Source organism: Rattus norvegicus, chromosome 19 (genome assembly GCF_036323735.1).
Source record: "Rattus norvegicus strain BN/NHsdMcwi chromosome 19, GRCr8, whole genome shotgun sequence".
NCBI classification, from domain to species: domain Eukaryota; kingdom Metazoa; phylum Chordata; class Mammalia; order Rodentia; family Muridae; genus Rattus; species Rattus norvegicus.
Genome location: NC_086037.1, coordinates 10171978 through 10199868, shown reverse-complemented (window position 1 = coordinate 10199868; position 27891 = coordinate 10171978). Strand labels below are relative to the sequence as shown.

The following is a 27891-nucleotide window of genomic DNA, read 5'->3' as shown; positions in this document are numbered from 1 at the left end:
AACCCAGAGGCCAAAATGTTTGTCCCTCACGGCGGCAACTGCAGTAGAGGCGATCAGCAGGTCTGTGGCTAGGCCAGTTGGTCAGCGCTAACCTAAACCTATTTGGGGCTGTTAGTTTTTGTTGCTGTGTGACAAATCAGTCAGTCACACACCCACTTATTATCTTGGCTTTTCAGTCAATTGCTCTGGCCTGAGAATACCTTTTTTGGTTTTGGTACTAGGAATCAAAAACAAGGCCTTGTGTTCTTATTTGAAAATAAGTCCTCTTCCAAGCTGGCACAGTACTGACAGAACCAAGTTCCTTGTGGTTGTGGGGCTATAGCCCCCACTTTTTTAGTGGGGCTATGTACCTCAATACTTTGTGGCCAAGAGTCACAGGGGTCAACAGAAATTCTGCTTCTCAAAGGAGCTTTTTACCACACCCATAGCTAAACTTCAGAAGCAAAGGCAAGTTAGGAAGATCAAGTTTCAAGGAGAGGAAAGAGCAGGCACGGTGGACTACAGGTATGTGGGCAGAGGCAGGAGGGAGACTGCAGAGGGTCTCCTGCTCTGATACGCCTTGCTGCTGGTCCAGGCTACCCTAAACTGCATTCTCCTCAGCCTGGCTCTTAATCTCCAAAGGCAGCTCTGGCCCCACTCCTGTGTGACACAGACTTCTTCAAAAACAATTTTCATAGTCCAAGTTGAATGTGGATGACTGACACATACCCCTGCCTCCCACAGACACAGAGACACAAAGTAAAAGGGAGACAGAAACACAAAAATTTAATACCTATTTAACAGAAATCACAACAGGACACAGATACAACACTACAGTAAAATGGGGTGAGGTGAGAAAGGCAGGACACAAGATGGATCACGACAACTAAGGGAGTGACTTCTTTGGTGCCCGAGGCCCTTTTACAGCTGACCCATGGCTCCAAGTAATACGGACTGAGGAAGTTCAGCAAGTGGCAGCATCAATGAGTGGACCTGGAGCTTATTCAGCATAAATATTCAAGGATGTCTAGACTCAAGGGTGGAGAGGGTCAGCACTGTAACACCAGGAGCAGAGTTCCTACGGTACATCTCCTCCTCCTAACACTAAGAAGGCAGGTCCCTCATACCTTGGTCTTTCAAGACATAGCAGCACCACACCCCACTGCCCCAAGCAGCTTCACTCTGCTACAAGCCTCTCCCTGCGAATGTTTTCAGAGTGATTGAATCCAGGGATGGGAGGAGGCCTGGCAGGCACTGAGGGGCAGGAGTCGGCTGGAGGAGGAGGTGTGTGGGCTTGGGCTTCCTCCTAGGCATCCTGGAGGTTGCTACTGCTCAGGAGGACCTGCTCTCCAGGCTTGAAGGCTGGCATCCCAAGGTAGGGGCAGTTGGCACATCGGAAAGCATCTCCCAGGTAGCACTGTGGAAAAACAGTCACAAAGAGAGGCTAAGGGCCAAAGGAAAGGGTACCTTTGTATACCCACAGGTCTCTGGTTTTATGAAAAGTCAGTCAGTAAGGGCTGGTAGCTCAGGCAGCCTCTGCTATAGGATCAAAGCAAGATCGGCCAAATGGCTGAATAAACCACACCCCACAAGGAATGAAAACTGATAACCACCCTCAGCAGGGGCGTGAGAATGCCGACTCTCTCTGAGCCTGAGCAACCTCTGTAGCCCAGCTGCATACATGGCCTTTCACTGGCCCACTATGAGAACACTCGATGACAAATTCCCTCAGATCAGCTACTCTGTGCAGTCAGGGTGGTCCTGAGCAGCAGGGGTTGGTGGGTGCGGGGAGGTGTAGTACGTACATTTCCACAGGCTGACTTGGGCTGAGAGCTCTGCGCCTTGGACTGCTCTTTCTCCAGTTCCTCTGCCAGGCCACAGGTGCTGGGGAACCAACAGAAACGTCAAATCTCTAACAGTGCTAACAACGCACACTTAAGATTTTTCTCTTTTTACCAAATGCCAAGATAAATGCTACAGAAGCAGCAGGCTAGGGGTGAGGCTGCTGGGGAAGACAGCAGAGTGGAGAAGGATACTGCTGACTTCTGTGGGAAGCAGACCCTGTGCTGCTTCATTTTCCACATTCATGAACAGAAGGAGCTGAGATGTGGCTCAGAAGTAGAGCATTTGCCTAGCGCGTGCAGGACCCTGGGCTGTATCCCCAGCATCACAAACATACCAAAATAAACAAACCAACAAAAGAAAACCTGGATTTTTACTTGAAATCCTCTCATTTGTAGATTTTGGAAATTGGAATAACTACAGCCTGATGAAGGAGGGAGAACATGGTGACGCAGGGCTGAAACCCCAGCACTGAGAGGTCAACAAAGAACAACTCCGAGCTCAGTCAGCCTGAACTGTACTGTGAGACTATCTCAAAACAAACAAACAAAACAACCCCCCACCAAAAAAAACCATAGTAACAAGCAGTGGATGACTAAACAAGCCCAGCCTGTCCGACACTAGTAGAAACATCAATGCAAAGTTTCCATGTTGGAAAGAATGACACGGGTACCTACAATTTCATTTTCAAGCCCCCACCAGCACTACAGAAACAACAGCGGTTCACTATTGACAACTAGGGAAACAGCAAGAGAATCAGCTTAACAGATAAACTGTCACTCCCGCTTCATCCTGAACCTTAAGGTGCCAAAGGACTGGTAGCACACATAGGAAACCGTACACTGAATAACCCCATCCCTGTAGAAGAGCCCGCCCCCAACATCTACCTAGGTTCCTTTCGATGCAAGTGAACAAATAAATTCACCGAGATGCTCAGTTCCATGCTCAGCTTGTTTTTATTTATTTTACAAAGTTTCTGAACAGTCTTGCTATATAGCAACCCTGTCTCAGCCTCCTGCATGCTGGCCTGGAACTCTACGTAGACCATGCTAACCTTGAGCTCAGAGAGAGCTGCTTGCTTCTGCCTCTTAAGTGCTGGGATGCCCAGACAGAATGCTTCCATTTTTTTTAATCTACACCATGGTGTGTGTGTATGGGGGGGGGGTTGTCTTTGCTATTCTTTAAGGTTTACCTGTTTAGTTTATTCCTCTCTAGACCTCACATCTCAGAGGAAAACCATTTTCAAGAGAATGAGGCACAGGGAGATGACTTGACACCTGGAGAGATACCCAGCAGACCAGACCTGCTCCCCAGCACTTACCAGTTCTTACAGGCCTTCCTCTTTTTCCCTTCCCCACATGAAGGCGCCTTCAGAGAGGCTGGATCAGGCTTCTTCAAATCTTCTGGATCTAGCAGCTCATCTGAGTCAATGAGATCCTGGAAAGTGATCCAAACACTTAGCAACACAGCCATGGTTCCTCTGATGAAAAGCTGAGGTAATCCCAGCTATGAGAGCAAGCTCACACAGCGCAAAGTAAAGCAACAGCCACTGTGAACTAGGCCATAGGCGGAAGGGGCTAACGATCCATGGGAGATGCATGAGGCCAGAAATAGATTATCTGTACTATGTAGTGTGTGTGTGTGTGTGTGTGTGTGTGTGTGTGTGTGTGTGTGTGTGTGTGTGTTCATGGGAAGGGTGGAAGCAGGTAAAACAAAGAGAAGTATTGTATTTATTTCAATATATGACTAGTCATGGGAATAAAATATAGTCAAAGGAAATAAAACACTTTTCCATAAAATTCAAGAGGAAAAGGCAGTTATAAATATATTTGTATAATTTTTTTATAAATGTGAAGATAGTTATGTCTATAAGCTTGAGAGCATAAACCATGATATATCTGCTCATCACTCTTGCCTCAACAGTAAAGGTGCAGAAACCGTTTTCTTTTTTTTGTTTTTTTTTTTGTTTTTTTTTTTTTTTTAAAGATTTATTTATTTATTTATTATATATAAGTACACTGTAGCTGTCTTCAGATACACCAGAAGAGGGCATCGGATCTCTTTACAGATGGTTGTGAGCCACCATGTGGTTGCTGGGAATTGAACTCATGACCTCTGAAAGAGCAGTCGGGTGCTCTTAACTGCTGAGCCATCTCTCCAGCCCTTTTTTGTTTTTTTTGTTTGTTTTTCTTTGTTTTTTTTTTTTTTTTCAAAAGAGGAATTCTCTGTGTAGCCCTGGCTATCTTAGAACTCCATTTGTAGATCACGCTGACCTCGAACTCAGATCTGTCTGCCTCTGCCTTCCAAATGTTAGGATTAAGTGTGTTCCTTAATTTCTGCCCAGCTTAATTTCTTTTTTTTTTCTTTTCTTTTTTTCGGAGCTGGGGACCGAACCCAGGGCCTTGCGCTTGCTCTACCACTGAGTCAAATCCCCAACCCCCCAGCTTAATTTTTTAAAGACAGGGCAGATCAAAGGTGCAAACACTGGGTTTGAGACAGTGAGTAGTCAATGATTTGCCTAGACAGAGGACAATAAAATATCTCAGCCAGCTTCCTTCCTGGTTTATATGTCTACAAGAATCTTTACTACTTCACCTAAAGGGAAAACAAGAAAATCTGTTGGGGGGAAAGAGATACTAAACCTAAAATACTACTAGGAAGGACTGTTCTAATCAAAGACATCAATGTCAGGCACAACTACAATGCCAGGCCTTAAACACATTAGTACCCAAAAACCTAAAAGGTCACTTTCAGGGCTAGAAACATGGCTCCGTGGTTAAAAGTACTTCCTGCTCTTGCAGAGGATGTGGGTTTGGATTTGAGGACCCAGACAGCAGCTGATAACTGCCTGCAACTCAACTCCAGGTCCAGGGGATCTGACACTCTCTTCTGGTCTCTGAGACCAGGCATGCATATAGTGCCCATATACACAGTAGGCAGATGGACACACTTATACATCAAATGAAAACAAACAAACAAACAAACAAAAAATGTAAGGTCCCTTTTCACTGCAAGGCATGGGGGTGTGTGGGTGGGAGGAACAGTCAAGTGACCACAGGGCCAACTCACCATGCTGTCATCCTCCATGTCATTGGCTGAGAGGGTCCAGAGCTTGGCAGTAGCAGGATCCACAACAGGCTTCACTGAGTCAAACAATAAAAGAAAAAGAGCTCTTTAAACTGTCAGAAGCAAGCTACAAGACCCAGCACCTGTGGAAACCGTCAGAGAGTGACTGAATAGACTGAGGAGACAGGAGGGTAGGCTCTGTGCTCAGCTCCACTACAGCCCAAAGGTACAGCCTTCACGCAGTAAAGGATGTCTGTGTTCATTACCTGTTTGCTTTAAGCGAGGCACTCCGCCAGCATTCCCATCATCCCACTAACCGTGTGTGCTGAGAATCTTCTGAGGTACCCCACCTAGTTTTATAGCTGTGGTTGTTATGTGGGGCATCCATTCCATGCTGCCTGTTCCTTGCTACCAGAGTTTACATCCTACAACATGGGTTGTAGCACTCCCTCTGCCTACTGTAAGTATTTGGAGAATCAAATGAAAAAAGCATCAACAACTTCCTAAGTGGCTAAGATTGAGCCTCACTTAAGCCTGTTATAGAAGAAAACAGACCCCGGTGAGGCTGGTGCCCAGGTTACACAGTCAGTGATAGAACATTTTCCATCTAGGTCAAGACACTAGAAAGATCTATGAGCCTCAGGGCTCATAGAGGGGCAAATCCTAGGTAAGGCCTCTTGGGTAAGCACACCACCAGAGACTGTCACTGCCACAGCTGGATACTAAGAACATCCACAAGATCCATTACTGATCTAAGCTATCCCAACCCTCCAGGAACTATGAAATCAAAGGTCCAAGTATTTCCTAAGGCCAGGCTTGAGAACACAAGCCTATGATTCCTGCCACTCAGAGGACAGAGAAGTAAGGGCTGTAAACTGAGGTAAAGTACTTCATAAAGATTAAAGCTAGACAGCAAGAGTGCAGCGTGGATTTGCTGGCAAACTTCTGTTAAGTCTCTGCATTCCTCACAGCCAAACACGACTGAGGCATGACAACTGAGATGTGCGATGAGCAATGAGCAGGGTCTGCACACACACGGCACACATTTTAGCCAAAAGAAGAAACACAGGTTTTGTGTTTAAGCATTTAAACAGGATGCATCCTGTGATTACACCTCTGACAGAACGTTAAAATGATATCTACAGGGGATGCAGCAAGGGGGCAACGAGGAGCAGTGTACAATGATGTATATGAAAAGGTCATGACAAAAACCTTTTTTCTGTATGAGAATTATGTATGAAAGTGTTATCACCATTGTGAGGCCTCCTGAGGACAAACCCATCCGCCCAGGGCCTGAAGAGACTTCGTCAACTGAACAAATGACTCAGGTCTCCAAGCTGAGGTGGTCTTAGACAGGCCACACTAGGAAATATCATTGAATTATTTCAGGTTTGTATACTAGTATGTCCAAGATAAAAGCATAGGAAACAACCTGCAGTTTGCAAATGACATTGAAGGACCAATCTAAGAATATTTAGATCCACCCATCCACACAGTCCCTCACCACACACAGAAGAATGTCCCCCACTAGTCTTACCTGAAGACGACTTCTTGTGGAGAAGCTTTAGCTGGCTAGAAGAACCCACTTCAAAGTTTGGCTTCTTGCCTGTGACGTGGACTGAGAGCAGGCTGTCACTGTGGTAGCCCAGGTGCTCCTGCATGGACTGCGCCTCCTCAGGGCTTAAGGCCTCCCGCTGCAACTGTAATTGAAGACATTCCCCCAATCAGTGCATGCTCCTCCATTCACTGTTTCACCAAGCCAGCCATGTGGCTAGCCTGGGCAACATCCAACAGTGAGGCTCTGTCTCAAAAAGAGAATTTAAAGGCCTAAATCACATTTTTTTTTAAAAAGCAGGAATACAGCAATACAGCTGCCATTGACTAACACTTCTTCCAAATCAAGGAAATGCTAATATTTTAAAATTTAACTTCTAAAGCATACAGAACTACAAATGCCTCTGCTTAGCTTGAACATCTCTCTCTACTCAACTGTCCTAAGCGCACAACCCGCACCCATAGTCTTGCCTCCACCAAAAGGTCTACAGGACGACACTCCATCATGCCTGAGTTGTACACACCGAGACAGACAGAAACAGTGAGTCGCCGTCCTCCCCACAGCACAGCCACCACTGTTAAACAGCTCGAGGAAGACCAGTGCGAGCCACCAAGTCTTCAGAAGGGCCCTGTTCCCAAGGGTTTCTTTTTCAAAGCATCCTGTATCTCTCTCTCAGGCAGCAAGTTTCACATCACCTCCCAGTTCTGCACAGCACCTATCACCTCACTCCCCCAGGTTACTGACAAGCACTGATAAGGATGGATATCCACACTCACCTCTTTTATTTCCACAAGGCCAGAAAGAGTCAGGGCTGAACACAGCTTAGAGGCTGTCTTTATTTTGTCATTGTTAACTGTCAAGGAAAACCTCCATTAATGCCTACATATGTTAAAGTTGGAAAAACTATAAGGCTCTATCTACCCTATTTGAGTCAGCAGGCTCTCAAACAGGAAAAACTTACTTTGTTTAATGTGTATATAGTTTAGTGATAACATTATACCTCAAAAAAGTCTTTTGGTTGTTCAAAGTATTCTTTTTTAATTTATTTATTTTATGAATACACTGTCGCTGTATTCAGACACACCAGAAGAGGGCATCAGATCCCATTACAGAGGGTTGTGAGCCACCATGTGGTTGCTTGGAATTGAACTCAAGACCTCTGGAAGATCAGTCCATGTTCTTAACTGCTGAGCCATCTCTCCAGTACCCCAGGTATTCTTATCTAGGCTTCTACAGGTCATAACTCCATCAGTCTGCTTCTTGGAAACCCTTCCCAAATGTTAGATAATGAATAAAGTTATAAACTGTGAAGTACACAGAAACCTAAGTACTGTCTCTGTAAAGTCAGAGACACCATTTATGACTCAAGGTTTAAATTTCCAGCAAGAAGAGGGTTGGGGATTTAGCTCAGTGGTAGAGCGCTTGCCTAGCAAGCGCAAGGCCCTGGGTTCAGTCCCCAGCTCCGAAAAAAAAGAAAAAAAAAAAAATTTCCAGCAAGAACAGGCTGTAAAGATGGCTCAGTGGTTATAAGCATATACTGCCATGGGAATTTGGCTGGCTACCAGCACCCACATCAGGGGGCTCCCAAAAACCTAACTCTAGCTCCACAGGGCAGGAGAGATACCTCTGGCCTTCTGCACTCATGTTCAGACAGACAGGCAGACAGACAGGCATGCATGTGTGCATGGCACGTTTCTTCTTTCTTAAAAACCATAGTAGAGAAATGGATCATTGATTAAGAGCACTGACTGCTCTTTCAGAGTCCCGAGTTCAAATCCCAGCAAACACATGGTGGCTCACAACCCTCTGTACTGGGATCTGACACCCTCTTCCAGTGTGTCTGAAGATTGCTACAGTAAATTTATATATAATAAAGTAAATCTTTTTAAAAAAATCATAAAAGTAAGTTTCCAGCAAGAAAGCTAGTGTCTGCCACAGACATCACAATACATAGATACACAATACATTTTTATTTACTCTGAAATACTTCCATTTCTACTATTTTAGTGTATCTGATGGAATATATTTCTACATCTTGATTGAATTTAATGAAGGAAAAAAAAGCTAGAAACCCAGGATTAACAATTCTGACAGCTACACTACTGAGCCAAAGTTCTTGGACTAGTTTTAGCTTCTCACAAATTGCTCTTTACTCTCAGGATTCCAGCCATTACTTTAAAACACTGTATTCTCCAGTAACCATAGATACACAGGAAATTGCTATGAGTGCTCCTCCTTACTGCTAGAATGTCCTCTGTGTCAGAAACATGACAAAGATGAACCTTTCATCTGGTGACAGATTCAGCCATTTTAGGTGATAATTTTCTTCTATTTATGACCTGGTGGGTCAACCAAAGATCACAGCTTTTCAGCTCTGTTGCCTCAGATTCTAACATCTATCCAAGAGGGAGTAACCTCTGGCTCAGGGAGACAGTATGCATGTCTTACCTCCAGTTGTCTCCACTGGTTCTTTCAGAAAAAGACACCCCCCTGGCCGGAGGATCCGGGCCATGTCAGCCAGAGCCTCAGGACTGTGCAGAGAGGTGCTTCCTGGGACTATACCGGACAGAATGACATCGAAGCTGGATTCCTTATGGGCAGCTGAAAAGAATAATCAACACTGGCCTAAGCCAGGAAGCGCTCTCCTAACCCTCCGACCTACCAAGCTCCCACAGGACACAGGCGTCACCCCGGAGAATGACCTACATAGCAAACATTAAGCCACTGATACTAGCAAATAGTAGTAAGACTGTTCTGCTCTGTTTGTTACTGACTCTTGACCACAGTAGGACCAGGAGAAGTGAAAAAGAAGTTTAGATGGGAATAGACTCCACAACACAAGAGCACGCAGAGATTCCCAAGTGCATGCCCAAGTCCACTACATTTCATCTGAAAAGCAATAGGGCAACCCAAACAAAACCCAAGTATCAGAAACTACAGACAAGTGGCACTCCCATCCAAACTCTTCTGGCCCTTCAAGGAAAGAAGAGGTAGGTACTCACACTGCAACAGCTGGGTGATGTTTTCCACGAATACTTGGCCCTCGCTGCCAGTTAATCCTTGAACTCTACCCACCAGTTTTTTAAGGGCCTCTTCAGAAGATGACTTGTCACAGAACACTGCCACAAGCTGGCCAGGGGAGATCCCAAACTCGGCCATTCCTGCAGAGCTGCTGGACCTAAATGCTACTGGCAAAAGAAACAAGACAGGACAAAAGTACAGTGTAAGTCATGGGCTCATCAGGTATGATTAGTCTCAGCTTCCTCCAACAACCTCTGCTAAGGATGACTTTTTGCAAAGCTTGTGACCCTAAGACCCTGACTGAATGAGCCTAGGGCCTCAGGCTTGAAAATCCCAATAGTCCCTGACATAACAGGGATAAGGCAGAGTCAAGACAAGGGATTAGCATCAAGTAAGAAGGGTGGAGACAGAAGGATTATTTCATCTTTAAGATAATTCAGTTTGAGCTAGCTATACAACAAGTAGGGCATTCATCAGGCAGAAGGACTCAGCAAGAAAGCTGGCAGATAACTTAACCACAGCCAGGCTTTTTTAAATTTGCAAACCAAACACTTCATTACTTATAAAAATTCAACTCCACTGCATCTGTGGTAACCAATGCTGCCTTCAACATTTAACCTTAGCCAGCCTCTTTAAAGCACCTTATATATACATCACCTCAAATGACCCTCAGAACAGTCTGATAGTAGGTCACTCTCAATGTATAAGTAAAGAACTGTCAGCCAACACTGTACACACCAGTATTATGTGATGTAAAACAAAAAGTGGGATTAGAATACAAGCCTATGTTTTAATTATGAAAACTCCTGCGCTGGGTCAACTTTCTCTTCCACTTGATATGCAGGTCTGTGTACATGATGCTTACTGTGAAGGAGGTCAAGGGATACCTCTCTTTAGCTCCTCCCTCCTTAAACATTAATGCTACTAAGTTTCTAGCTTCCAATAAGTGAAACAAAGAGGCAGCGGCAGGAGGTTCCCACTCAACACTTCTGATTCTGCAGAGACAGCCACTCTGCAACAGGGGCACCACCACACTCCCAGGCGGGATTTAAGTAACATGCACTACACTTTCCTTCTGTACAAACATTCACTTTGGGGGCCGACAGAATGGATCAGCAGGTGAAGACACTTGTTGCCACCCTTGATGATCTGAATTCAGTCTTCATGAACTCAACACAGAGCAAGAGAAGTGAGAAGTAACTTCTACCCATTGTCTTATGACAGCCACACATGCAGGTACAGCACAGGTGGAAGCACACACACAAATAAATACAACATAATTTAAAAATTCCATCCATTTTTAAGTTATTGGGGGGTGTCAGAGCCTTATATAGCTCAGGCTGGTTTTGAAGTTCTTTCTGATCATGCTTCCTCTAATTCCCAAGTACTAGGATACAGGTATACAACAACATGTTTGGCTTGAAAAAAATGCTCAAGTAGTCTGATTCCTTTGTGTCTAATAAAAGCGTGGCCTTTGACTAGTCACTCTTGATTACAGAGAGCTTCAACATTTAAGAAGTAACCAACTAATGGTTTTAATTTCTTCAGCAAAACTGATTGCATTATCTGGCTAGATTCAAAACCCAGCTTCCACTCCAAGTGACTCCTTCCTTATTACATTTCCAACCACACCTTTTGTTTAGTTCCTTCATGTGAACATCAGCTGTGTGCTACCCTGACTCAGCAAAAAACGGAAGTAAAAGGATGCCACGTGGTCATCAGACAGGCAGGATTTTTTGGTTGGTTAGTTTTGGATTTTAAATCCCCAAGAAATACAGCATCAGGAATGAACACTTTTAAGCTTTTAATTGTCACATGGTGTTGAGAAAGAATCTTTGTAAATCTTTAAGTTGGGTAACTTGGGCAATCTCACATTTAAGAACTGGCCAGGGAAGATCAGAGTACTTACGGCTGGGTAGGAAGGTATTAAAAATAAGCAACCTGCAGATCTACTTAGCTTCCTTAGGTACATGACTACAAAAAGTCAACTTTTCTGAGTCTCTTCTCTTATTCTTAAGACTGATTGAGAAGCCCTGGAACAGTAAGTTATGTAAAGCATTCAGCAGATTCCGGGGCACAGAGGTCAATGACATTGTTTTGAAAAGACTCAGGCCCACTACTTGGTTTCCAACAGTCTTGGTAACACCTTCTTCTTCCTCTTTAAAGATGCTTGTAAGGAAGATATGCAAAGCTCCCCCTTCATCCTTAGACCCTCACAGGAGAGCCTCCCCTTGACATCCCTGAACCAACGGCATTGTGTCAGGAACTTATTAGACTGAATAACACATTCTGCTTCCCATAACAAGAGGGACCTCATGAGTAGATTAAAACCTCTTAAACCTCTCCCTACATCAAAACACACACACCTACAGCTTCCAGTCAGCATTTCCTTAATAGACAATGTTCTTTTCAACTCCAGAAGTGTAACTAACAATTGTCATCTGTTTTGTTTGTTTGCTTGCTTTAGTTCATTAAAAAAAAAAAAGGGGGGGGGGGGTGTTGGGGATTTAGCTCAGTGGTAGAGCGCTTGCCTAGAAAGTGCAAGGCCCTGGGTTCGGTCCCCAGCTCCGAAAAAAAGAAAAAAAAAAAAAAAAAGGAAAAAAAAAAAAAAAAAAAAAAAAAAAAAAGGCCAGCTTGGTCTACAGAGCAAATTCCTGGACAGCCTGGGCTAACAGAGAAACTCCATTTCAAAAAAACTAAAAATCAAACAAACATCAAAAACAAACAAACAAAAAGCCCAAACTCCAGTGCCTCTGCCAGCATACTTAGAAGCTGTGACTCAGGGCTGTTTCACAATTAAAGAGGTGAAGTAGAAGTCAATGTCACATAACTGACCTTGTTTATTAGACACGTCTCCAACTGATACCATCCACCCATTGCTTTTTAAAAATGTACTAGCAGGTGAACAGGCATTTGATTTTATACTAGAATTCTCAAGACAAAGGTAGGGAGATCTCTGGGAGTTTGAGGCCAGTCTGCTAAGTTACCAGCAGGCAGTAAGAGCAGATGCTTCCGAGAGTAACTTCTGGAGGTGAGCTTACTTATCTTTAAGGCACCTAACAAGCACAATCTTAGGCTTGTGGTCCCACTTAAGGTGGCAGAGAGGCTGGAGATGACTCAGTGGTAGCAGGTACAGCTGACTAGGGATAAGGGCACAGTTCAGCGGCTTGTCCTGGGTTCAGACTTCAATATCACAAAGCCAAACAAACACCAACTTAATAGCCAAGAATGTTGGCGCCTGCACGTAATCCTAGCTCTCTTGGGAAACTGAAGAAGGATTATGAGTTCTGAGGGCAGTTTGGGCTCCTCAGCGAAACTCCTCTCAAAAACCATAATCAGGGCTCTGGGAAGGACGAGCCTGTGCTTTGCAAACATACAAAGTTTGAGCCCCAGAACCCACATAGAAAACCTTGGTGTGTGAGCTATCAAGATGATTCAGTGGGTATGGGGTGCTTGCTACACAAGCCTGACAACCTGTTTAACTCTCAGAAATCCTCAAAATCGCCCTCGGACTTCCATTTACACACGCCACCTCCCCTCAACACACATAAAATAATACAAAATAGAATACATGATTTTTTTTTTTAAAGAGCTCCTGTGACCAGATTTGTAATCGGGCACTCGGAAGATAGGATCCAGCCTTAACTGTTAAGCTTCAGGCCAACTAGAGGCCTTGTCACTCAGAAAGTGGCCACAGTTTGATGAAGGCTCCAAGCGCACACATACATGTTCCCTCCACGACCATGACAATAAACACAGCACCGTTTACTTCTAACACACATCAAGCCTGCCCTGGTGGAGCAGCGACCCGCACCTTGGACTCAGGCATGCCAGACACTGAGAAGCGAACTTCTGCCAACCTTGCAAATGGCTTGTTACTGCTAGATCTCTGGACCACATCCTGGCACAGGGTCAACTCTCCAGGACAAAAGCCTGGGTGCATCGTTTTTTAAACAAGCATCCTAGGAAATAAATGCCAGGCTCGGATGGACAACCTGTGGCTCCAGGATCTCCCCACCTTTGGTGCTTTCCGCCAAGTGCCTGGAAGAGACTCAAGGTCACCACCGACGGCTATGAGTAAACCGGCGGTCCCGATGCCAGCTCCGGGTTTCACGCGGAAAGAGGCGGCAGACGAGTCCCGGCTTCAGGCACGCCGCGTGCAGGGGCCCTGCCGCCGCGGCCCCTCACACTGACTTTCCCAGGCGTACCAAGGACGGCGCCGGGACCGGAGCGAGAGGACGGAAGACGAGAAGGCTTCAAAGAGGGCCGTTAAGCCCGGTCAGGTGCTCGAGACACCCCGAGCGTCCTCACCTTCCTCAGAGCCTGAAAACACGCTCGGTAGACACCGGCTTCTCGTTCCAATCTCTCGCGAGAAGATGCCGCACAGCGTCTGAGTCCTAGAGAGTCGACGCAATTCTGCTCACGGCGTGACGCTGCCCGGCGCGTCGCCGCCCTCAGCGTGCGTGCCCATCTCCAAGATGGCGGCGACGGCAGCAGTGTCTGGTGTCCTCCGCCGGTTGGGCTGGAGGCTCCTGCAGCTGCGGTGCCTGCCTGGTGAGGTGACAGCCGAGCCGGGTCGTGGGGGGAAAGCGGGGAAGGAGGCACAGGGTGGATCTGGGCTTGGCGTGGGACGACGGAGGCTGTGGTGGGGGCTAGCAAGGTGAAGGGCATCGGCGTGGAGCCGCTGGAGTCGCGTGCTGGAAAAAGGCACTTATGGGTTTCAGTCTCCGGACTTGAGGTGTGAGGGGCAAAAGCTGGGGGCAGCCCTGTCACCCCGGTTCCCAGAGGTAATGGAGCTTCAGAGAGGGCTCGGTGTGCCCAAGGTCACAAAGCTCGTCCGTGGCGAAGCGTTCTCAACTCCGTCGCCTTAGGCGCCGTGCCAGCCTCTCTGGAGAAACCGACGGAACAGCCAGAGAGTGTCCAGTCCGATATTTTCGCCAGAGTCAGTTATTGCCACACCACGTCACTAAGCTGGTGACATTTGTCATTGCTGCCATATGCCCCGTGTTTTTATTTCCACGTTTATAGTAGAGGTTTACTTTAAAAAACTTTGTACACTGTCGTTAAATGGAAAGGCAAAAATCGCTGTCCATAATAGAATTTTTCTGCACTGACACATTAACAAAAAAAGTATACAACTAAAATCTCTGTGAGCCGCAGAGATTTCGCAGCCACTCACTCCTCACTTTGGGGACTCCTCACTTCAAATTTCGTGGTCATTCGCTCCATTTTCTGTGCATATACCAAAATGCTGATGTTTTTATGCATGATGTTCTGAGTTTCTTTCCATATTGTTATTTTCAGTGACTTCCTTTCTGTCATTTTTAGCTAAAGCTGCAGACAAAATATGCTTAGCAAACATAATGCGATGTCAGCCAACAAATCCAGTCTTAGGGTATTTATTTACCCATGAATGAAGTTGTGTCCACAAAAAGTTCAAGTGTATTGATGGCAACTTTATAGTGGCTGGGCCCCCAAAAGCCAAACATTCATCATTTTCAGTACTGTGCAAGCAGATTACAACAGGTACCTCCAAATTACTCCTCGCTTTTCTAAAGTTTTTGAGACAGGGTCTCACTCTATATTCCTGGCTGACCTGAAGCTTGCTAATAATATAAACCAGACTGACCTTGAACTTAACAGAGATCGGCCTACCCCTGCCTCCTGCCTGAGTGCTTAAAGGAGTGTGTCATCATGCCTTACTTTTTAATTCCTTTTTTCTCCTTTGGACCTGTTAGCCCTGTCTCAGCCTGAGTTATACAGGAAGACTATGTCTCAAAATAATACGGGCTGATCTTTCGATTTGTGTGTGTGTGTGTGTGTGTTTAAAGCAGTTGAAGTTTAGCAAAGATTTTAATGCAGGCTTAAGGGTCGAGGAAAAAGACAGGCACTCAAAAGAAAGTAAGACAGAGCCAAGAAAATGGCTTTTCAGAGAGTCCTAGAAAACAAAACATTTCTAAGTTTTTATAGACTCCTCAAAGAATTACCTAGGCTGATCTTGTAAAAATATACTAATTAGGGAGACTGGGGAGATGGCTCAGAGGTTAAAGTGCTTGAGTGTGAGGACCAGAATTCTGGTCTTCAGAACCCACATAAGTTTACATGCCTTTGATCCCAGCACTCAGGAGGCAGAGACGCAGATTTCCAAAAGTTTGAGGCCAGCCAGGATTACATAGTGAGACCTTGACCAATAACAAAAATGAAGAAAGGAAGGAGTCTCCGAAGGTGAAGTCTAGGGATCCCTAGTGCAGGCTGGCTAGTAAGACTACCATATGCTCTGGGTCTGGTTGAGAGATCCTGCCTCGGCAAATAAAGTGGAAGAACAGATGATTTGCGGGTGATTCCCAAAATGGACCTCAAGCCTTTACCTCCTTGTGCACACTCTCCAACCCACATACATGCAAACATGCACATGCACACACATGCACACAATACACACATACATGGAAAAAGAAGAAAAGAAATGCCTTGCAAACACTTGGAAGGCGGGCACTGTTGTGTTCACATTCAGGAGGGTACCATAACAACAATGTCATTGATCAAGTAGAGATTAATACTCTCCATTGTGGGGTTTAAAGAGCAGCATATGAAGGGCCAGCAATATGGTTCAGTGGGTAAAGGTGCTTGACACAAACTTAGGTACCTGAGTTCCATCCTCAGAAAGTACGTAAGGGGAGAGAGAACCAACTCGACAAAGGTGTCCTCTGAGCTCCAAACATGTCATGGAATGAATATCCATGCACATCATACACACTCAGTAATAACTAAGATAATTGTTTTAGTCTGCATATGGAGGGAAATGTCTTATACAGAGACATACAGCTGACCAGTGGTAGAAACAGACCAAGAAGACAGCCAGGTCTTGTGTTAACTGCATTACATGTCTCAAGGTTCCTGTTTCACTCAAGGTGTCTATGGGGGACTCAACACTGGAATGAGTGGCTGCAGAGGCAACCCTGCTGTGCATTTCCTCCTCATTATACCACCACTCTGGGGCTCAAAGGGTCTTCCATGGTGAACGTCCGTAACCAAGAGTCTCATTTCTATTTCAGTGGCCCGCTGCCAATCACCTCTGATGCCACGTGCCTTCCACACCGCCGTGGGGTTCAGGTCTTCAGAAGAGCAGAGGCAGCAGCCTCCGCACTCTTCTCAGCAGCATTCTGAGACACAGGGGCCAGAGTTTTCTCGTCCACCCCCCAGGTCAGCATCAGTGTCCACGTCTACCTGTTGCTGGCCACCTTGCATGGTTCAGAGTGTACCTCTTTCTTCACCGTCCTCTCCTGCCTTCAGACAGTGCCCTTCTTTTCCTTCCTTCCACCCCTTCCTTATTCCCTCCCTCCCTCTTCCCTCGTCTCCCCTTCCCTCTTTCCTTGCTGATAGGGTCGTGTTGTTTAGTGCTTATGTTTTTTGGCTTCTGAGACAGGGTTTCTCTAGGTAGTTGAAGCGGTCCTGGAACTCACTCTGTAGATCAGGCTGGCCTCAAACTTAGAAATCTGCCTGCCTCTGCCTCCCAAGTGCTGGGATAAAAAGCATGCATTACTTCTCTCTCTCTGTGTGTGTGTGTGTGTGTGTGTGTGTGTGTGTGTGTGTGTGTGTGTGTGTGTGTGTGTATGTGTGTGTGTGTGTGTGTATGTGTATGTGTGTGTGAGTGTGTGTGCATGCGTGTGTACGTATGTGTGTGTTATGGTATATGCACATGGGTGCTGGTGTCAAAAAGGCCATGATCAAGGCATCAGATCTCCTGGAGCTTAACTTATCAGAGCTGTGAGCCGCCTGGTATGGGTGCTGGGAACTAGAAGAGCTCAGATCTTCAGGAGTGGTAAATGCTCTTAATTGCTGAGATATTCTCCACCCCTATTGTTTGCTTATTGATTTATTTGAGATGTTCTCATGGAGCAAAGACTGGCCTTTAACTCTGAACTTCCTCCTGTCTCAACCTCCCATGGGCTGGGATTGCCAGCCTCTACCTAGCTAAAATACTTTGCGATTCAATAAATATTTTTGAGGATTTATACCTGTGAATAGAATAACCATTTTCCATGCTCTTCTTGGACTTCAGCCTGGTGCAGAAATAAGAAAAGCATCTATATAACCATGTGCTGCAGGAGTCCGACCTATGGCTCTGCGGTGACCTACAGATGTCCACAGCTCTCCCAGGCTACTGCAGGACCACTGCCTTCATATCTTAAGAACTCAAAGCCCTGGGCACTGTGGTGGGAGGGGAAGGATAATAGGATTTGAACCCTGTTGGTATTAAATCACCCATACTAATGCAGAAGCGAAGCCCCTCTTAGCAGGCTCAAAGGAGAGCCAGAGCCTCTGTTTCTGGTTGGCTCATTCTGCATTCCAGGCTGTAGACAATGAGGTGTGATGTGTGCTGCGTTCTGTATCTCAGGTACACAGACCAGAGTGGAGAGGAGGAAGAGGACTATGAGAGTGAGGAGCAGATACAGCACCGCATCTTGACGGCAGCCCTAGAGTTTGTGCCTGACCATGGCTGGACTGCAGAGGCCATTGCTGAAGGAGCCCAGGTAGGTAGAGATGAGGGTGGGACAGCAGACCCAAATGAATGCAGAGTCAGACTACAAAGGGCCTCATGCTTCCTGAGCTGCACAGCCCAGGATTGTCTGGGTTTTCTTTTTCTCTCTCTCTTCCCCATAGGATAGCGATGGCTTGCTTGTTTGCCTGCCTACAGTCAGTCAGTCTGTCTGTCTGTCTGTCTGTCTGCCTGCCTGCCTCCCTGCCTGTCTGCTTATCTATCTATCTATCTATCTATCTATCTATCTATCTATCTATCTATCTATCTATCTATTGACAGAGTCTCTACATAACCCTGGCTATCCTAGAACTTACTATGTAAACCACGCTGGCCTGAGACTTAACAGAGATCCTCCTGCCTCTGCTTGTGTGCTACCACACCAAGCTATTTTTTAATTATTAAAAGAGTGTGCCATGGAATTGGCGCTTGGTGTTTTGTAGCAGCAATGTTTGGTTGATTGGTTGTTTGTGACAGGGTCTCTCTGTGTCTTCCTAGCTGCACTGGAGCTTGCTATCTAGACCAGGCTGACCCGGAACTCAGAAAGATCCTCCTGCCTCTGCCCCCTGCCCCAGAGTTCTAGGACTAAAGGCATATGCCTGGCTTAAGAAGCACTGTTTTTAATGCATTGATTTAAAAAAAAAAAAAATGCTGGACTTGGCATGAGGCTGTGCTGCAGTGCTCTCCTAGCATACATGAAACTCTGAGTTTAACCTTATTTTCGATCCTATTTCTTTTATATCTGGTATGTGCACATGTATAAAAGTCAGGGGGAGGATCACCTTCTGTCAGTGTGGGTCTCAGGCACCGAATTCAGATGATGGTCCTGCTTGCCATTGTTGTTGTAAAAATATAAAAACAAAAAAAAAGTATAGGTGTCTTTTACCCCGCTAGGTCTGCGCCAAGGTGCCCCAACATATCTGCTAGATATCTTGACAGAAACACATCCCAGCCGCACACTTTCCTACACTTAAACCCTCACATAAAAGAACACACAACACAATAATCTTAGATCCAATTGATAAGATATAATTGCCTACTTAAACATACAAAGCCCGGTACCATCCATCCTTTAGGAACATTAATAACAACCTGTAAATACACAGAGCAGAATCTTAACATCACCTGCCATGGCTTCTTACCCTCTCCTCTGTCCTGACTCTCCTTTCTGTTCTAGTCTCCTCCTCTTCCTTCAAACTTCTCTCCCGCCCATCCTTCCTTCTCCTCCAATGACAGGCCTCCTTCTATCCTGTACCTGCCCCTCACCTGTACTTTACAGATTCGAGGGGGAGGTGGTTCTGGAGAAGTCACCTGAGTTCTGAGTACTTGACTGGGCAGCTGTCCTTGGGGCAGTGGAATTAGCATCAAAATACCAATAACTCCAGGGCAAACCATAACCTGCTCTGGCAACCTTGGGCCTTTCTCTGATGAGCCATCTTTATGTCCCCTTTTGGTTTTTGTTTTTCTTTAATTTAGAGACGTTATATAGACAGCACCAGCCTGAAACTCAAGATGTACACAAGACTGCCCTGAAACTTGTCCTGCTGACTTAACCTCCCAAATGCTGGACCTACAGGCATGTGCCCCCAGGCCCACAGCTTTCAATGCCTGTTCTTTTGGCATGAAAAAAAAACTTAAGAAACTGTTAGTCTATTCTTTAAATACTTACTGAACAATGATAGAGCAGGTACTGTGCTAGGAGGTGACAGTGAACACATGACAGAGTTCCTCCTCTGGTTGAGCTCAGTCCAGCAATATTTTTCTTTAAACTTAAGGATTTGTTTTTATTTTATGTATGTTTCGCCCAAATGTATGTATATGCACCATGTCTGTACCTGTGCCTAAGGGGGACCTTGGGAGTGTTGAGTCTCTTGGAACAGGTGGCTAAGGTGGTTGTGAGCTGCCATGGAGGTGCTAAAAACTCAACCCAGTTGTTTGTCAGAGCAGCAAGTATTCTTTTTTTTTTTTAAGATTTATTTATTTTATGTGTATGAGTGTGCTGTAGCTGTCTTCAAACACACCAGAAGATCTCTCACAACAGACAGTTGTGAGCCACCATGTGGTTGTTGGGATTTGAACTCATGACCTCTGGAGGAGCAGTCAGTGCTTTTAACTGCTGAGCAGTCTCTCCAGCCCCGGAGCCAGAGTTAGAGGAGGTTATAAGCTACCCAGTGTGGGTGTTGGGAACTGAACTGAACTAAAGACCAGAACAGCTCCTACAAACTAGCCATGGAGCTATTTTTCTTCACGTGCTCCATTCTCTGGATCTAGCATTTTGCTTGTGCATTTCTAATGTTAATATCTGACCCTCCTCCAAGGTGGAGGTGTCAAGCAAACATATGAATCTGAATTTGAACTTGAGGAGATAGCAGACCTCCAGATAGCTGTTTGAGTATTCTAGCATGTGTCAGGATGCAAGTATATGGGTGTATGGTAAGAGCATAAAGTGGGAAGAGAACCCCAGTATTACGTGGTGACTCACACCTGTTCCCAACACTAGGAGGCTGAGGCAAGATGACTGCCACACATTTGAGGGCAGCCTGGGCTACATACATGTTGAGAGCCTAGCAAGAAAAGGGCTGGGAAGAAGGGTATAGGGGAGGGTCTGGGTTATAGCACCTTGGTACTGGAGAGAGAATAAAAATATATCTTCTGTTGGTTATTGTAGCAATAGCTATGGGGTCTGGTCAGAATCGGGGGGAGGAGCTACGGCATGGAAGACGTAGGTAACCGTCAGGCCGAGAAGGCTGTGCTAAGCAGGGCAAGCAGAATGGAAGGCAAGCATGGTCGAGGGAAGAGGAGGGAGTCATAGTGAGGGTGGAGTAATAGAAGGCGGCAGGCAAAACCAAAACCGTACGACTCCTAAGACAGGAGTTGCAAGATCCAGAGTACAGGTGGAAGGTCTGGCCTCAGACGTGTTAGGAACGGAGCTGGAGAAGGCAGCTTTGGGTTCGTGTGTTTGTTTGTTTGTTTGTTGTTTTTGAGAGGGTCTTCCTACGTAGCCCTGGCTGTCCTGGGTCTCACCATATAGACTAGGCTAGCCACAAACTCATCGAGTGTAGTTTCTAAACTTTAGGGGAATTCCCATGGGATGACTTTTGTTTTGTTGTGTGCATGTCATAGCCCGGAGAACCTGAGGTTATGAAGGAGTAGAGGGCAGCAGAAATGTGTGGGAAAGGAAGAAATTGATGGAACAAATGTGAGAGAAATTAATAGGATTGTTTGGAAAAATTGGATGAAATGGAGTCTCTGTTAGTGGCCTTCCTCACCTACTTATCTTCTTTTGTGCTGTGTGCATGACACCTATAGACCCTGCCAACCCAGTTCATGGGTGAGAGCTGGAAGCCTCAGTTTCTTGCTTTGTAAAGTATCGCCAGGACCTGCCACTGATGTGAGCAGCTGGGTGAGGGCAGTGTGTGCAGTGTGCAGGCGGCCTGCAGTGGTCGTGCCGCTGCTGTTCCTGCCGTCTGTTCCTGCTGCTTCGAGGTTCTGCCTGCATTGGATGCTCAACAAACAATATGGAGGGAGCAAGGAAGCGAAGGGCATCTCTGACTTATTTAACTCCTCAATGCATCCATGAAAAAAAATGTTTTAAACAACTGTCAGAAGTTTGGGATATAACTCAAGGGTAAAAATGCTTTAATGTGCCCCAGACCCTAAGTTTGATTCCCCACAAACAAAAATTGAATGGCCAGGGCTACACAGAAAAACCCAGTCTCGAAAAACAAAAAAGCTGGAATCGAAAACCAAATAAATTCTTTCTTTCTGTGTTGCTTTAGGATTTTTTAGAGATGGTATCTCTCTATGTAGCCCTAGCTGTCCTTAGACCAGGTCCTTAGACTAGATCTGTAGACCAGGCTAGCCTCAAATTCAGAGGTCTGCCTGCCTCTGCCTCCCAAGTGCTGGGATTAAAGACATGCTATTACACGGCCTTGTGTTGCTTTTTATAGGGTATCATCACAACAACAGAAATGAATTTAGAACCATTCCATACTAAGCAAGATTCCTATGGTATCCTAAGTTTTATGTGTGGTCATGCACCCATCTTCGAGCCAGCCACTGAACTCCAGCATACACACCTGCAGTTACACTTTGCACAAATTAAGGGGCTCGGTGGACCAGTGGTGGTCACTGAAATCACAGGAGCTTTGAGTCAGGGATTGCCATTGAAAACCCAGCCCTGTTGAGGGATGATGTTTCCTCAGGAAGCAGGCTGGTATGCGTACCCACCACTTTGCTGCTTTCTCTCCGGTAGTCCCTGGGTCTCTCCAGCGCAGCAGCCAGCATGTTTGGGAGCGATGGCAGTGAACTGATTCTGCACTTTGTGACCCAGTGCAATGCTCGCCTCAACCATGTGCTGGAAGAGGAGCAGAAGCTGGTGCAACTGGGCCAGGCAGAGTAAGTTTCATGGCATTATAGCTCGTGGGGCGACGAGGGATTGGCCACTTGCCCCACTAGCTGTCCCCGGGAAGCTGATAAAAGAAGTGCCCAGAGTAGGGCTAACAGCCTGGACGGTCTGAAATCCAGCAGCCCGTGCTGACAGTTTTCCTCCACATCTGGAAGCACATTCCTCCTGGGGTGACCTAGGAAGTATGGCCCTGGCTTTTGAACTAGAAACACACTGTTTTCTTTTCCCTCTTCTAGGAAGAGGAAAACAGACCAGTTCCTGAGGGATGCAGTGGAAACCAGACTGAGAATGCTGATCCCCTACATTGAGCACTGGCCGCGGGTACAGAGTCCGTGTTGAGCCCCAGAGCAGCAGTAATAATGTTCCATCCTCAGCACTATGCACTTGGAGGGCTCACCCACACCATTGAGACAGCTCACAAGCGTTCCCACGGGGCCAGGAAAGCATAGTGCACTTAGCAGAACTAGGTTCCTGCTTGGAAGTGGCCATAGGGAGTACAAATTCACGGACCTTTGAGTGGCCCTGCATACCAGTTCATATCACAGGTGGACCCAGTAGCCCAAGTGTGCCACTAGGTCAGGGAGGAACAGTCTTCTTGAGTAAGATCACAGCAGTCTGACCTTGGTATCAGCCATCTTTGCTCAGTGAAGGCCCAGGTGTGTTCCAGGTCTGGAAGAGGGGCCTCCTTGATCGCTGTATTGCTAGAGTAATGCCTGTTAGAAGAGTGTTCATTGTAAGGACTTCACCTCTGTCTTCTAAAGCTCCCCTTTCTCCTTTCTGAAGCAGGTCTTAGCTTGGGCCTTTTCTGAGTTAAGAAAGCACCCAGCATCCTCTGTCCAGCCACAAGACTTAACTCTGACTTTGGGCAGCAGCTGATAGACTTTGATCACCTGTGGCTCATAAAGCCCGGGCAAGGCAGTACTGGGTTGCAGCTGCCTGGGTCAACACAGTCCAGCCTTTTGGGCTACTTTGCAGGGGACACCTTCCAGCTGCTGAAGGACCTCTCTGCCAGCCTCAGGATTGTGGAGTAGGTAAAGCATCAAGAGCTTGTTTGGTCAGGCCCGGAAAAACAGGTATTGCTAAAGGAGGCTCTCAGATCGGTGCTGGCACTAGTATCAACTGTGGGGATTTTGCCTACTGAGAATAGGAATCAGTTGAGTTAAGCAAGGCAACAGGAATTTACTGTGACAGGATGGGGTGCCCTTCTCATCCTTGTTCCAGGACTCTCAGGAGTGACCCCTTCAGCTGCTAGTATTCACCACTTCAGATGCTGACCTGGAGAACCTAATTAGTTATCTTAGAACAAAACCATGTCCCTAGCCCCATCACCTCTAGTCCAGGTTTCTTAGTGCTACCTCCAGCCATGATGACTTTCAAAGAGCAAGAACTAGGGCGACCCCATGACCTCCCCATGTGAACCCTGTGTGTGCCGCTCTTGGTGTATATGGTACCTCTTCTGTCATTTGTTCTCCAGGCCCTCAGCATCCTCCTGCTCCCTCAGAACATCCCACCTAGCCTGAGCTTGCTCACCAGCATGGTGGATGACATGTGGCATTACGCTGGGGACCAGTCCACTGATGTGAGTGTTTTCAGTAGGCCCATAGGCTGCTAGCAAAGGCTTGGGATCTTTTAAAGTTTGTAAAATTTCTTTGATCAGAAGTCTGGAAGAGCAGCAGTGTTATTCCCATTTTAGGAGGAAGGGTCCTTGATAAGCCAGAGAGGCATCTGGGTCATTGTCATTCAGGGACCAGCATTTGAGCATGAACTGGTGACTGTCCTTCCGGCTTGTAGAGGTGGCTCAGACTTTAGGACCGTATGATAGTGCTGCTTTAACTGTCTCCTCTCAGTCTCCTGAGACATAGATTCTGCAGCAGATTCCTCCATGTCTGCCTTTGCTGAGACTGTAAGAGAAAAAAACCATGGAGACAGCCATTGCTTTAAAAAGAAACTCCTCCCCATCTTGACCTGTTTTGTTGAGAGATCAATAAGCCCCTTTTAAGCAGGCACAAGGAAGAATATGACTTGTTAATGCTACCATAGTGGGATGTTGAAAAAAAAAAAAAACAAAATATACCTTCATAAAGGAAATTAAAATGGGATAGTACTTTGTGGCCTCTAAGATGGGAAGGCACACAGCAGATACATACTCCCACCATACTTAGAACAAAGTGCTTTAATAAACTTTGTCTGTGTGGGAATTACCACCAACAGAGACGGTGGGAGAGCAAAATTAGAAAGCAAAGAAATTAAAGGAATAAAACACGGAGCTGCTGAGCTGGTCCTCTGAAGAGCAATTACCAGGACAGGCAGAAGTCACCAGGGACTCGAACTCCCAGCTTCACCTGGTGTTATAGCCTGCCTCTGATCTTGCCTTAGCTCTCCCATGTGCTATACATGCTAAGGTTTGGTCATGGCTGTCTGCTCGTGGAACCTCCCCAGGACTCGGAGGGTAGAGCATTTTAGCAATCAATCATCTTGGTGCTGGTTAAACTCCCTGGTTCCTGGTGCTTAGTCCAGACCCTCTGGCTCTCAACCTCAGAGGTTGGGACCGAGAGCTTACAGTTTTAATCTCACAGGCAATTTCCATACCCAGCCAAGTTCAGGGTAGTAGTGGTGTCCAGAGGGCTAATTTGTGTCAGTGAGAGAGAAGAAATGAGGAAAGAGCCTGAGGTCTTGAGTGGAAAGAACCCAGGACTCCCTTAACGCACAGAGCAGTGATTCTCCACCTGCTGGGCGGGCCTCTCTGCAGTTTAACTGGTACACCCGCCGCGCAGTGCTGGCCGGCATCTACAACACAACAGAGCTGGTGATGATGCAGGACTCCTCCCCAGACTTCGAAGATACTTGGCGTTTCCTGGACAACCGGATCAATGATGCAATGAACATGGGCCACACGGCTAAGCAGGTAGATGGGAACTGACCCTTTGGAACCCCTTTTCAGTAGGCACACCCGTCTGTCATGTGTTCACCTGGCGTTCTCTGGCTTCCTGTTGTCATTAACTGTCCCAAAGTCCTTGCCGAGAAGGCTAGCCATTTCTTCCTCATGCTAGTCCTTCCTTAACAGCCTGCTCTGTCTGTCTGTGGTTGTGTTGCCCGTAGGCTCTTTTCCAGTACATTAAGCCACCTTGACTCCACTGTGAGGCTCATAGGCTTCCTGAATTGTCCTATCTGTTTCACCTTTGAGCTCACTCTGGGGGCTTCAGAGAATCTGACCCAGGCTCCTCTTAGGTGAAGTCCACTGGAGAGGCACTGGTGCAAGGACTGATGGGTGCAGCAGTCACGGTGAGTACTACCCAGTTCACACTGCCTGCCTCCATTCCACTCTGGACCCATGCTGTTTGTAATGTGTCACCAACCCATATAGCTTTGGAGCCTTAAGCTGAAGCTGAATAAAACTGACCTTGGTTTCTCCTCAGTATCTTCTCGAATGCCCCAGCTCTTCCCTGTTGTCATCAAGAAACAATTGCTAGAGCTGGGTGAGGCGGGGCAGTGCATGCCTCTATTCCATCACGCATGCTAAGGCAGGAGGGTAAAAAGTTCCAGGCCACCTTGACCAAAGGGCAAGCTCCCTCCACCCCCCAAAGAAGACCGCCTCTGCCTCTGAGCTCCCAGTAGGCTTGAATCCATATCCTAGCTGTACCTGCTGCCCTGCATACCCCAGGGTTTCCCATTGTGGTCTTAGAGGTAAGGCAAGCCTCAGTACTCTCTGCTTCTATTCCTGTGTTAGCTCAAGAACCTGACAGGTCTAAACCAGCGCCGGTGAGAGGAGGCGAACCCACGTGCAGGAAGGAGCATCAGTAGATATGAAGGGCTTTGACAAGATGCATCATCCATTGAGTGAGATGTTAATGAGAACACACTGAAGAACTTGGAGTCGCATGGCGGCCACAAGGCTGGAAATCACAGTGCATTTGCTACAGTTCTGACCTGGAATTGGGCCTCTTCTTCAGTTCCTAACACCAGGCCTGGCCTTCTGGTGCCTTTTGCATTGCAGCTGTGTGTTTGAAAAATGAGACTCACATCCAAGGTTTCAAACCACAGAAACTTGGCATGACTCTGCCATGGTGTCACGGGCATCTTGATCATGTCTTGACCTTAGAACTGTTCTCTAGGAGTGGGGCATAGTGACGTATACCTGTATTCTCAGTACGCAGAAGACTGGAGAGCAGGATTGAGAGTTCAGAGGCAGGCTTGTCTATGTAGAGAATTACAAGCCTGCTTGAGCCACAGAGTGTGATCCTGTCGATCAAAATCCCCTGAGAAATATTCTTAGGGGCTCACAACCAAGGTCCAAAGGCAACACATAGTGGGGGCTCTTCCCCAGCACAGGGCAGACAGTGTGCTCACAGAGGTATTTGCCATTGGCCACTGCTCCTCTGGATCCCCTCAGAAAGCTGCCTCCCCTAGACAGGTGCCTTTTGGATGGTCATGCTGAACCTGGCATCACAGACACCAGTGTGCATTGCAGGATCATTAGTACATTTAGAGTCTGTAAAAATAATAAATATGTTTGAAACAATTTCTTATTGTTTTGTCTATACGGTGTCCATCTAGACAATGTTGAGTATCCAAGACCCCGACGGTAGACAGTAGTATATGGAAGAAGTCTGAGTTCTGACTGTGACACTTCCTTAAACCTACAGGGCCACCATGACAGCATTGCATCTCTGGGCCCAGGCAAGTGAGGGCAGTCCCAGGCCATGAGCTCCTTGTCTGCTCCTACTCTCTGACTACATGAGGGCAATCTTTAGCTTTCATAGTCCTCCAGCCTTTACACTGGCTGTTTCCTTTGTGCCCATGGTTTGCACTGCCTTCTGCTGTACTCCTGTTTAAATCAGCTGACGGGGAAAGCTGAGTTTCCGTTCTTGTCCACTGGACTTTCTGTCGGGCTCTTTTCGAACCTCTGATTTTTTTGTCTCGACGTCCCATAAAGTTACTGCCATGATTACAGTTCATCTTTTCTCTATCCTTTTTAGCATCCCTCTCACTCAGCAGACAAGTGGGACTCACAATTCCCAGGGATGGTGTGTACTGTGAGCAGGCCCCCTCTGTATGGGCATTGTTGGAGTATATGTTGGGGACCTTTGAGATGGCTCAGTGGGTGAGAGCATTTGCAGTCAGGCCTGGTGTCTTTCCACGCACATGATGTGTTGTACCGTCTCTCACACACACATGTATTTTGATTTTCATGTGTATGCGTTACAGCACTCTCTCTGACATCAGCTCGGGTGTGGGTCTTTTGTTGTTTGCTTCTTTGCGCACTATCTAACTGTCCTAAGAGCATACAGGGGATTCTTCTCTTCACCTTCCAACTCAAAGGAGCACTAAGATTACAGACTTTGGCATTACCATGCTGGCTGTTTTACGGGTTTTCTGAGAATTTGAACCTGTATCCTTGCACATCGAGTTTTCTGAGAATTTGAACCTGTATCCTTGCACATCGAGTTTTCTGAGAATTTGAACCTGTATCCTTGCACATTGGTG

General features: G+C 46.5%; 2 protein-coding genes across 8 annotated transcripts; one reads left to right on the top strand and one right to left on the bottom strand.

The window, feature by feature from the left end:
• Positions 1-748: 748 nt before the first annotated feature.
• Ciapin1 (cytokine induced apoptosis inhibitor 1) lies at positions 749-13914 on the bottom strand. 6 transcript variants are annotated; one of them, XM_006255107.5, is made up of 9 exons: positions 13775-13914; positions 9445-9627; positions 8891-9043; positions 7219-7295; positions 6425-6587; positions 4891-4964; positions 3143-3258; positions 1785-1863; positions 749-1396 (listed from the first exon to the last, which is right to left on the bottom strand). In XM_006255107.5, exons 2-9 carry the CDS (start codon positions 9599-9601, stop codon positions 1286-1288), a joined length of 930 nt encoding a protein of 309 aa, XP_006255169.1. In that variant the 5' UTR covers positions 9602-9627; positions 13775-13914; the 3' UTR covers positions 749-1285. The 6 variants fall into 6 exon arrangements, with proteins under 6 accessions (XP_006255169.1, XP_006255170.1, NP_001007690.1 ...); XM_006255108.5 differs by having other exon boundaries at positions 9445-9630; positions 13775-13906; NM_001007689.1 differs by lacking the exon at positions 13775-13914 and adding an exon at positions 13482-13767.
• Coq9 (coenzyme Q9) lies at positions 13909-26926 on the top strand. Of its 2 annotated transcripts, none has more exons than XM_039097916.2 (9): positions 13909-14022; positions 16516-16663; positions 17859-17994; positions 22255-22397; positions 22644-22728; positions 23882-23986; positions 25157-25312; positions 25636-25689; positions 26135-26926. In XM_039097916.2, exons 2-9 carry the CDS (start codon positions 16539-16541, stop codon positions 26168-26170), a joined length of 840 nt encoding a protein of 279 aa, XP_038953844.1. In that variant the 5' UTR covers positions 13909-14022; positions 16516-16538; the 3' UTR covers positions 26171-26926. The 2 variants fall into 2 exon arrangements, with proteins under 2 accessions (XP_038953844.1, NP_001030334.1); NM_001035257.1 differs by having other exon boundaries at positions 13933-14017.
• The last annotated feature ends 965 nt before the right edge of the window (positions 26927-27891 follow it).

What these genes read in the sequence shown, in the direction of transcription:
- Ciapin1 (XM_006255107.5), bottom strand. Translation starts at nt 9,601, where the DNA reads ATGGCCGAGTTTGGGATCTCCCCTGGCCAGCTTGTGGCAGTGTTCTGT. An exon ending in GCCTTGTGGAAATAAAAGAG is followed by an intron (nt 6,588 to 7,218) that starts GTGAGTGTGGAT and finishes CTTCAATTACAG; the next exon opens with TTGCAGCGGGAGGCCTTAAG. An exon ending in AGGAAGGCCTGTAAGAACTG is followed by an intron (nt 1,864 to 3,142) that starts GTAAGTGCTGGG and finishes TTGGTTCCCCAG; the next exon opens with CACCTGTGGCCTGGCAGAGG.
- Coq9 (NM_001035257.1), top strand. Translation starts at nt 13,942, where the DNA reads ATGGCGGCGACGGCAGCAGTGTCTGGTGTCCTCCGCCGGTTGGGCTGG. An exon ending in TTTTCTCGTCCACCCCCCAG is followed by an intron (nt 16,664 to 17,858) that starts GTCAGCATCAGT and finishes TCTGTATCTCAG; the next exon opens with GTACACAGACCAGAGTGGAG. An exon ending in GTGCAACTGGGCCAGGCAGA is followed by an intron (nt 22,398 to 22,643) that starts GTAAGTTTCATG and finishes TCCCTCTTCTAG; the next exon opens with GAAGAGGAAAACAGACCAGT.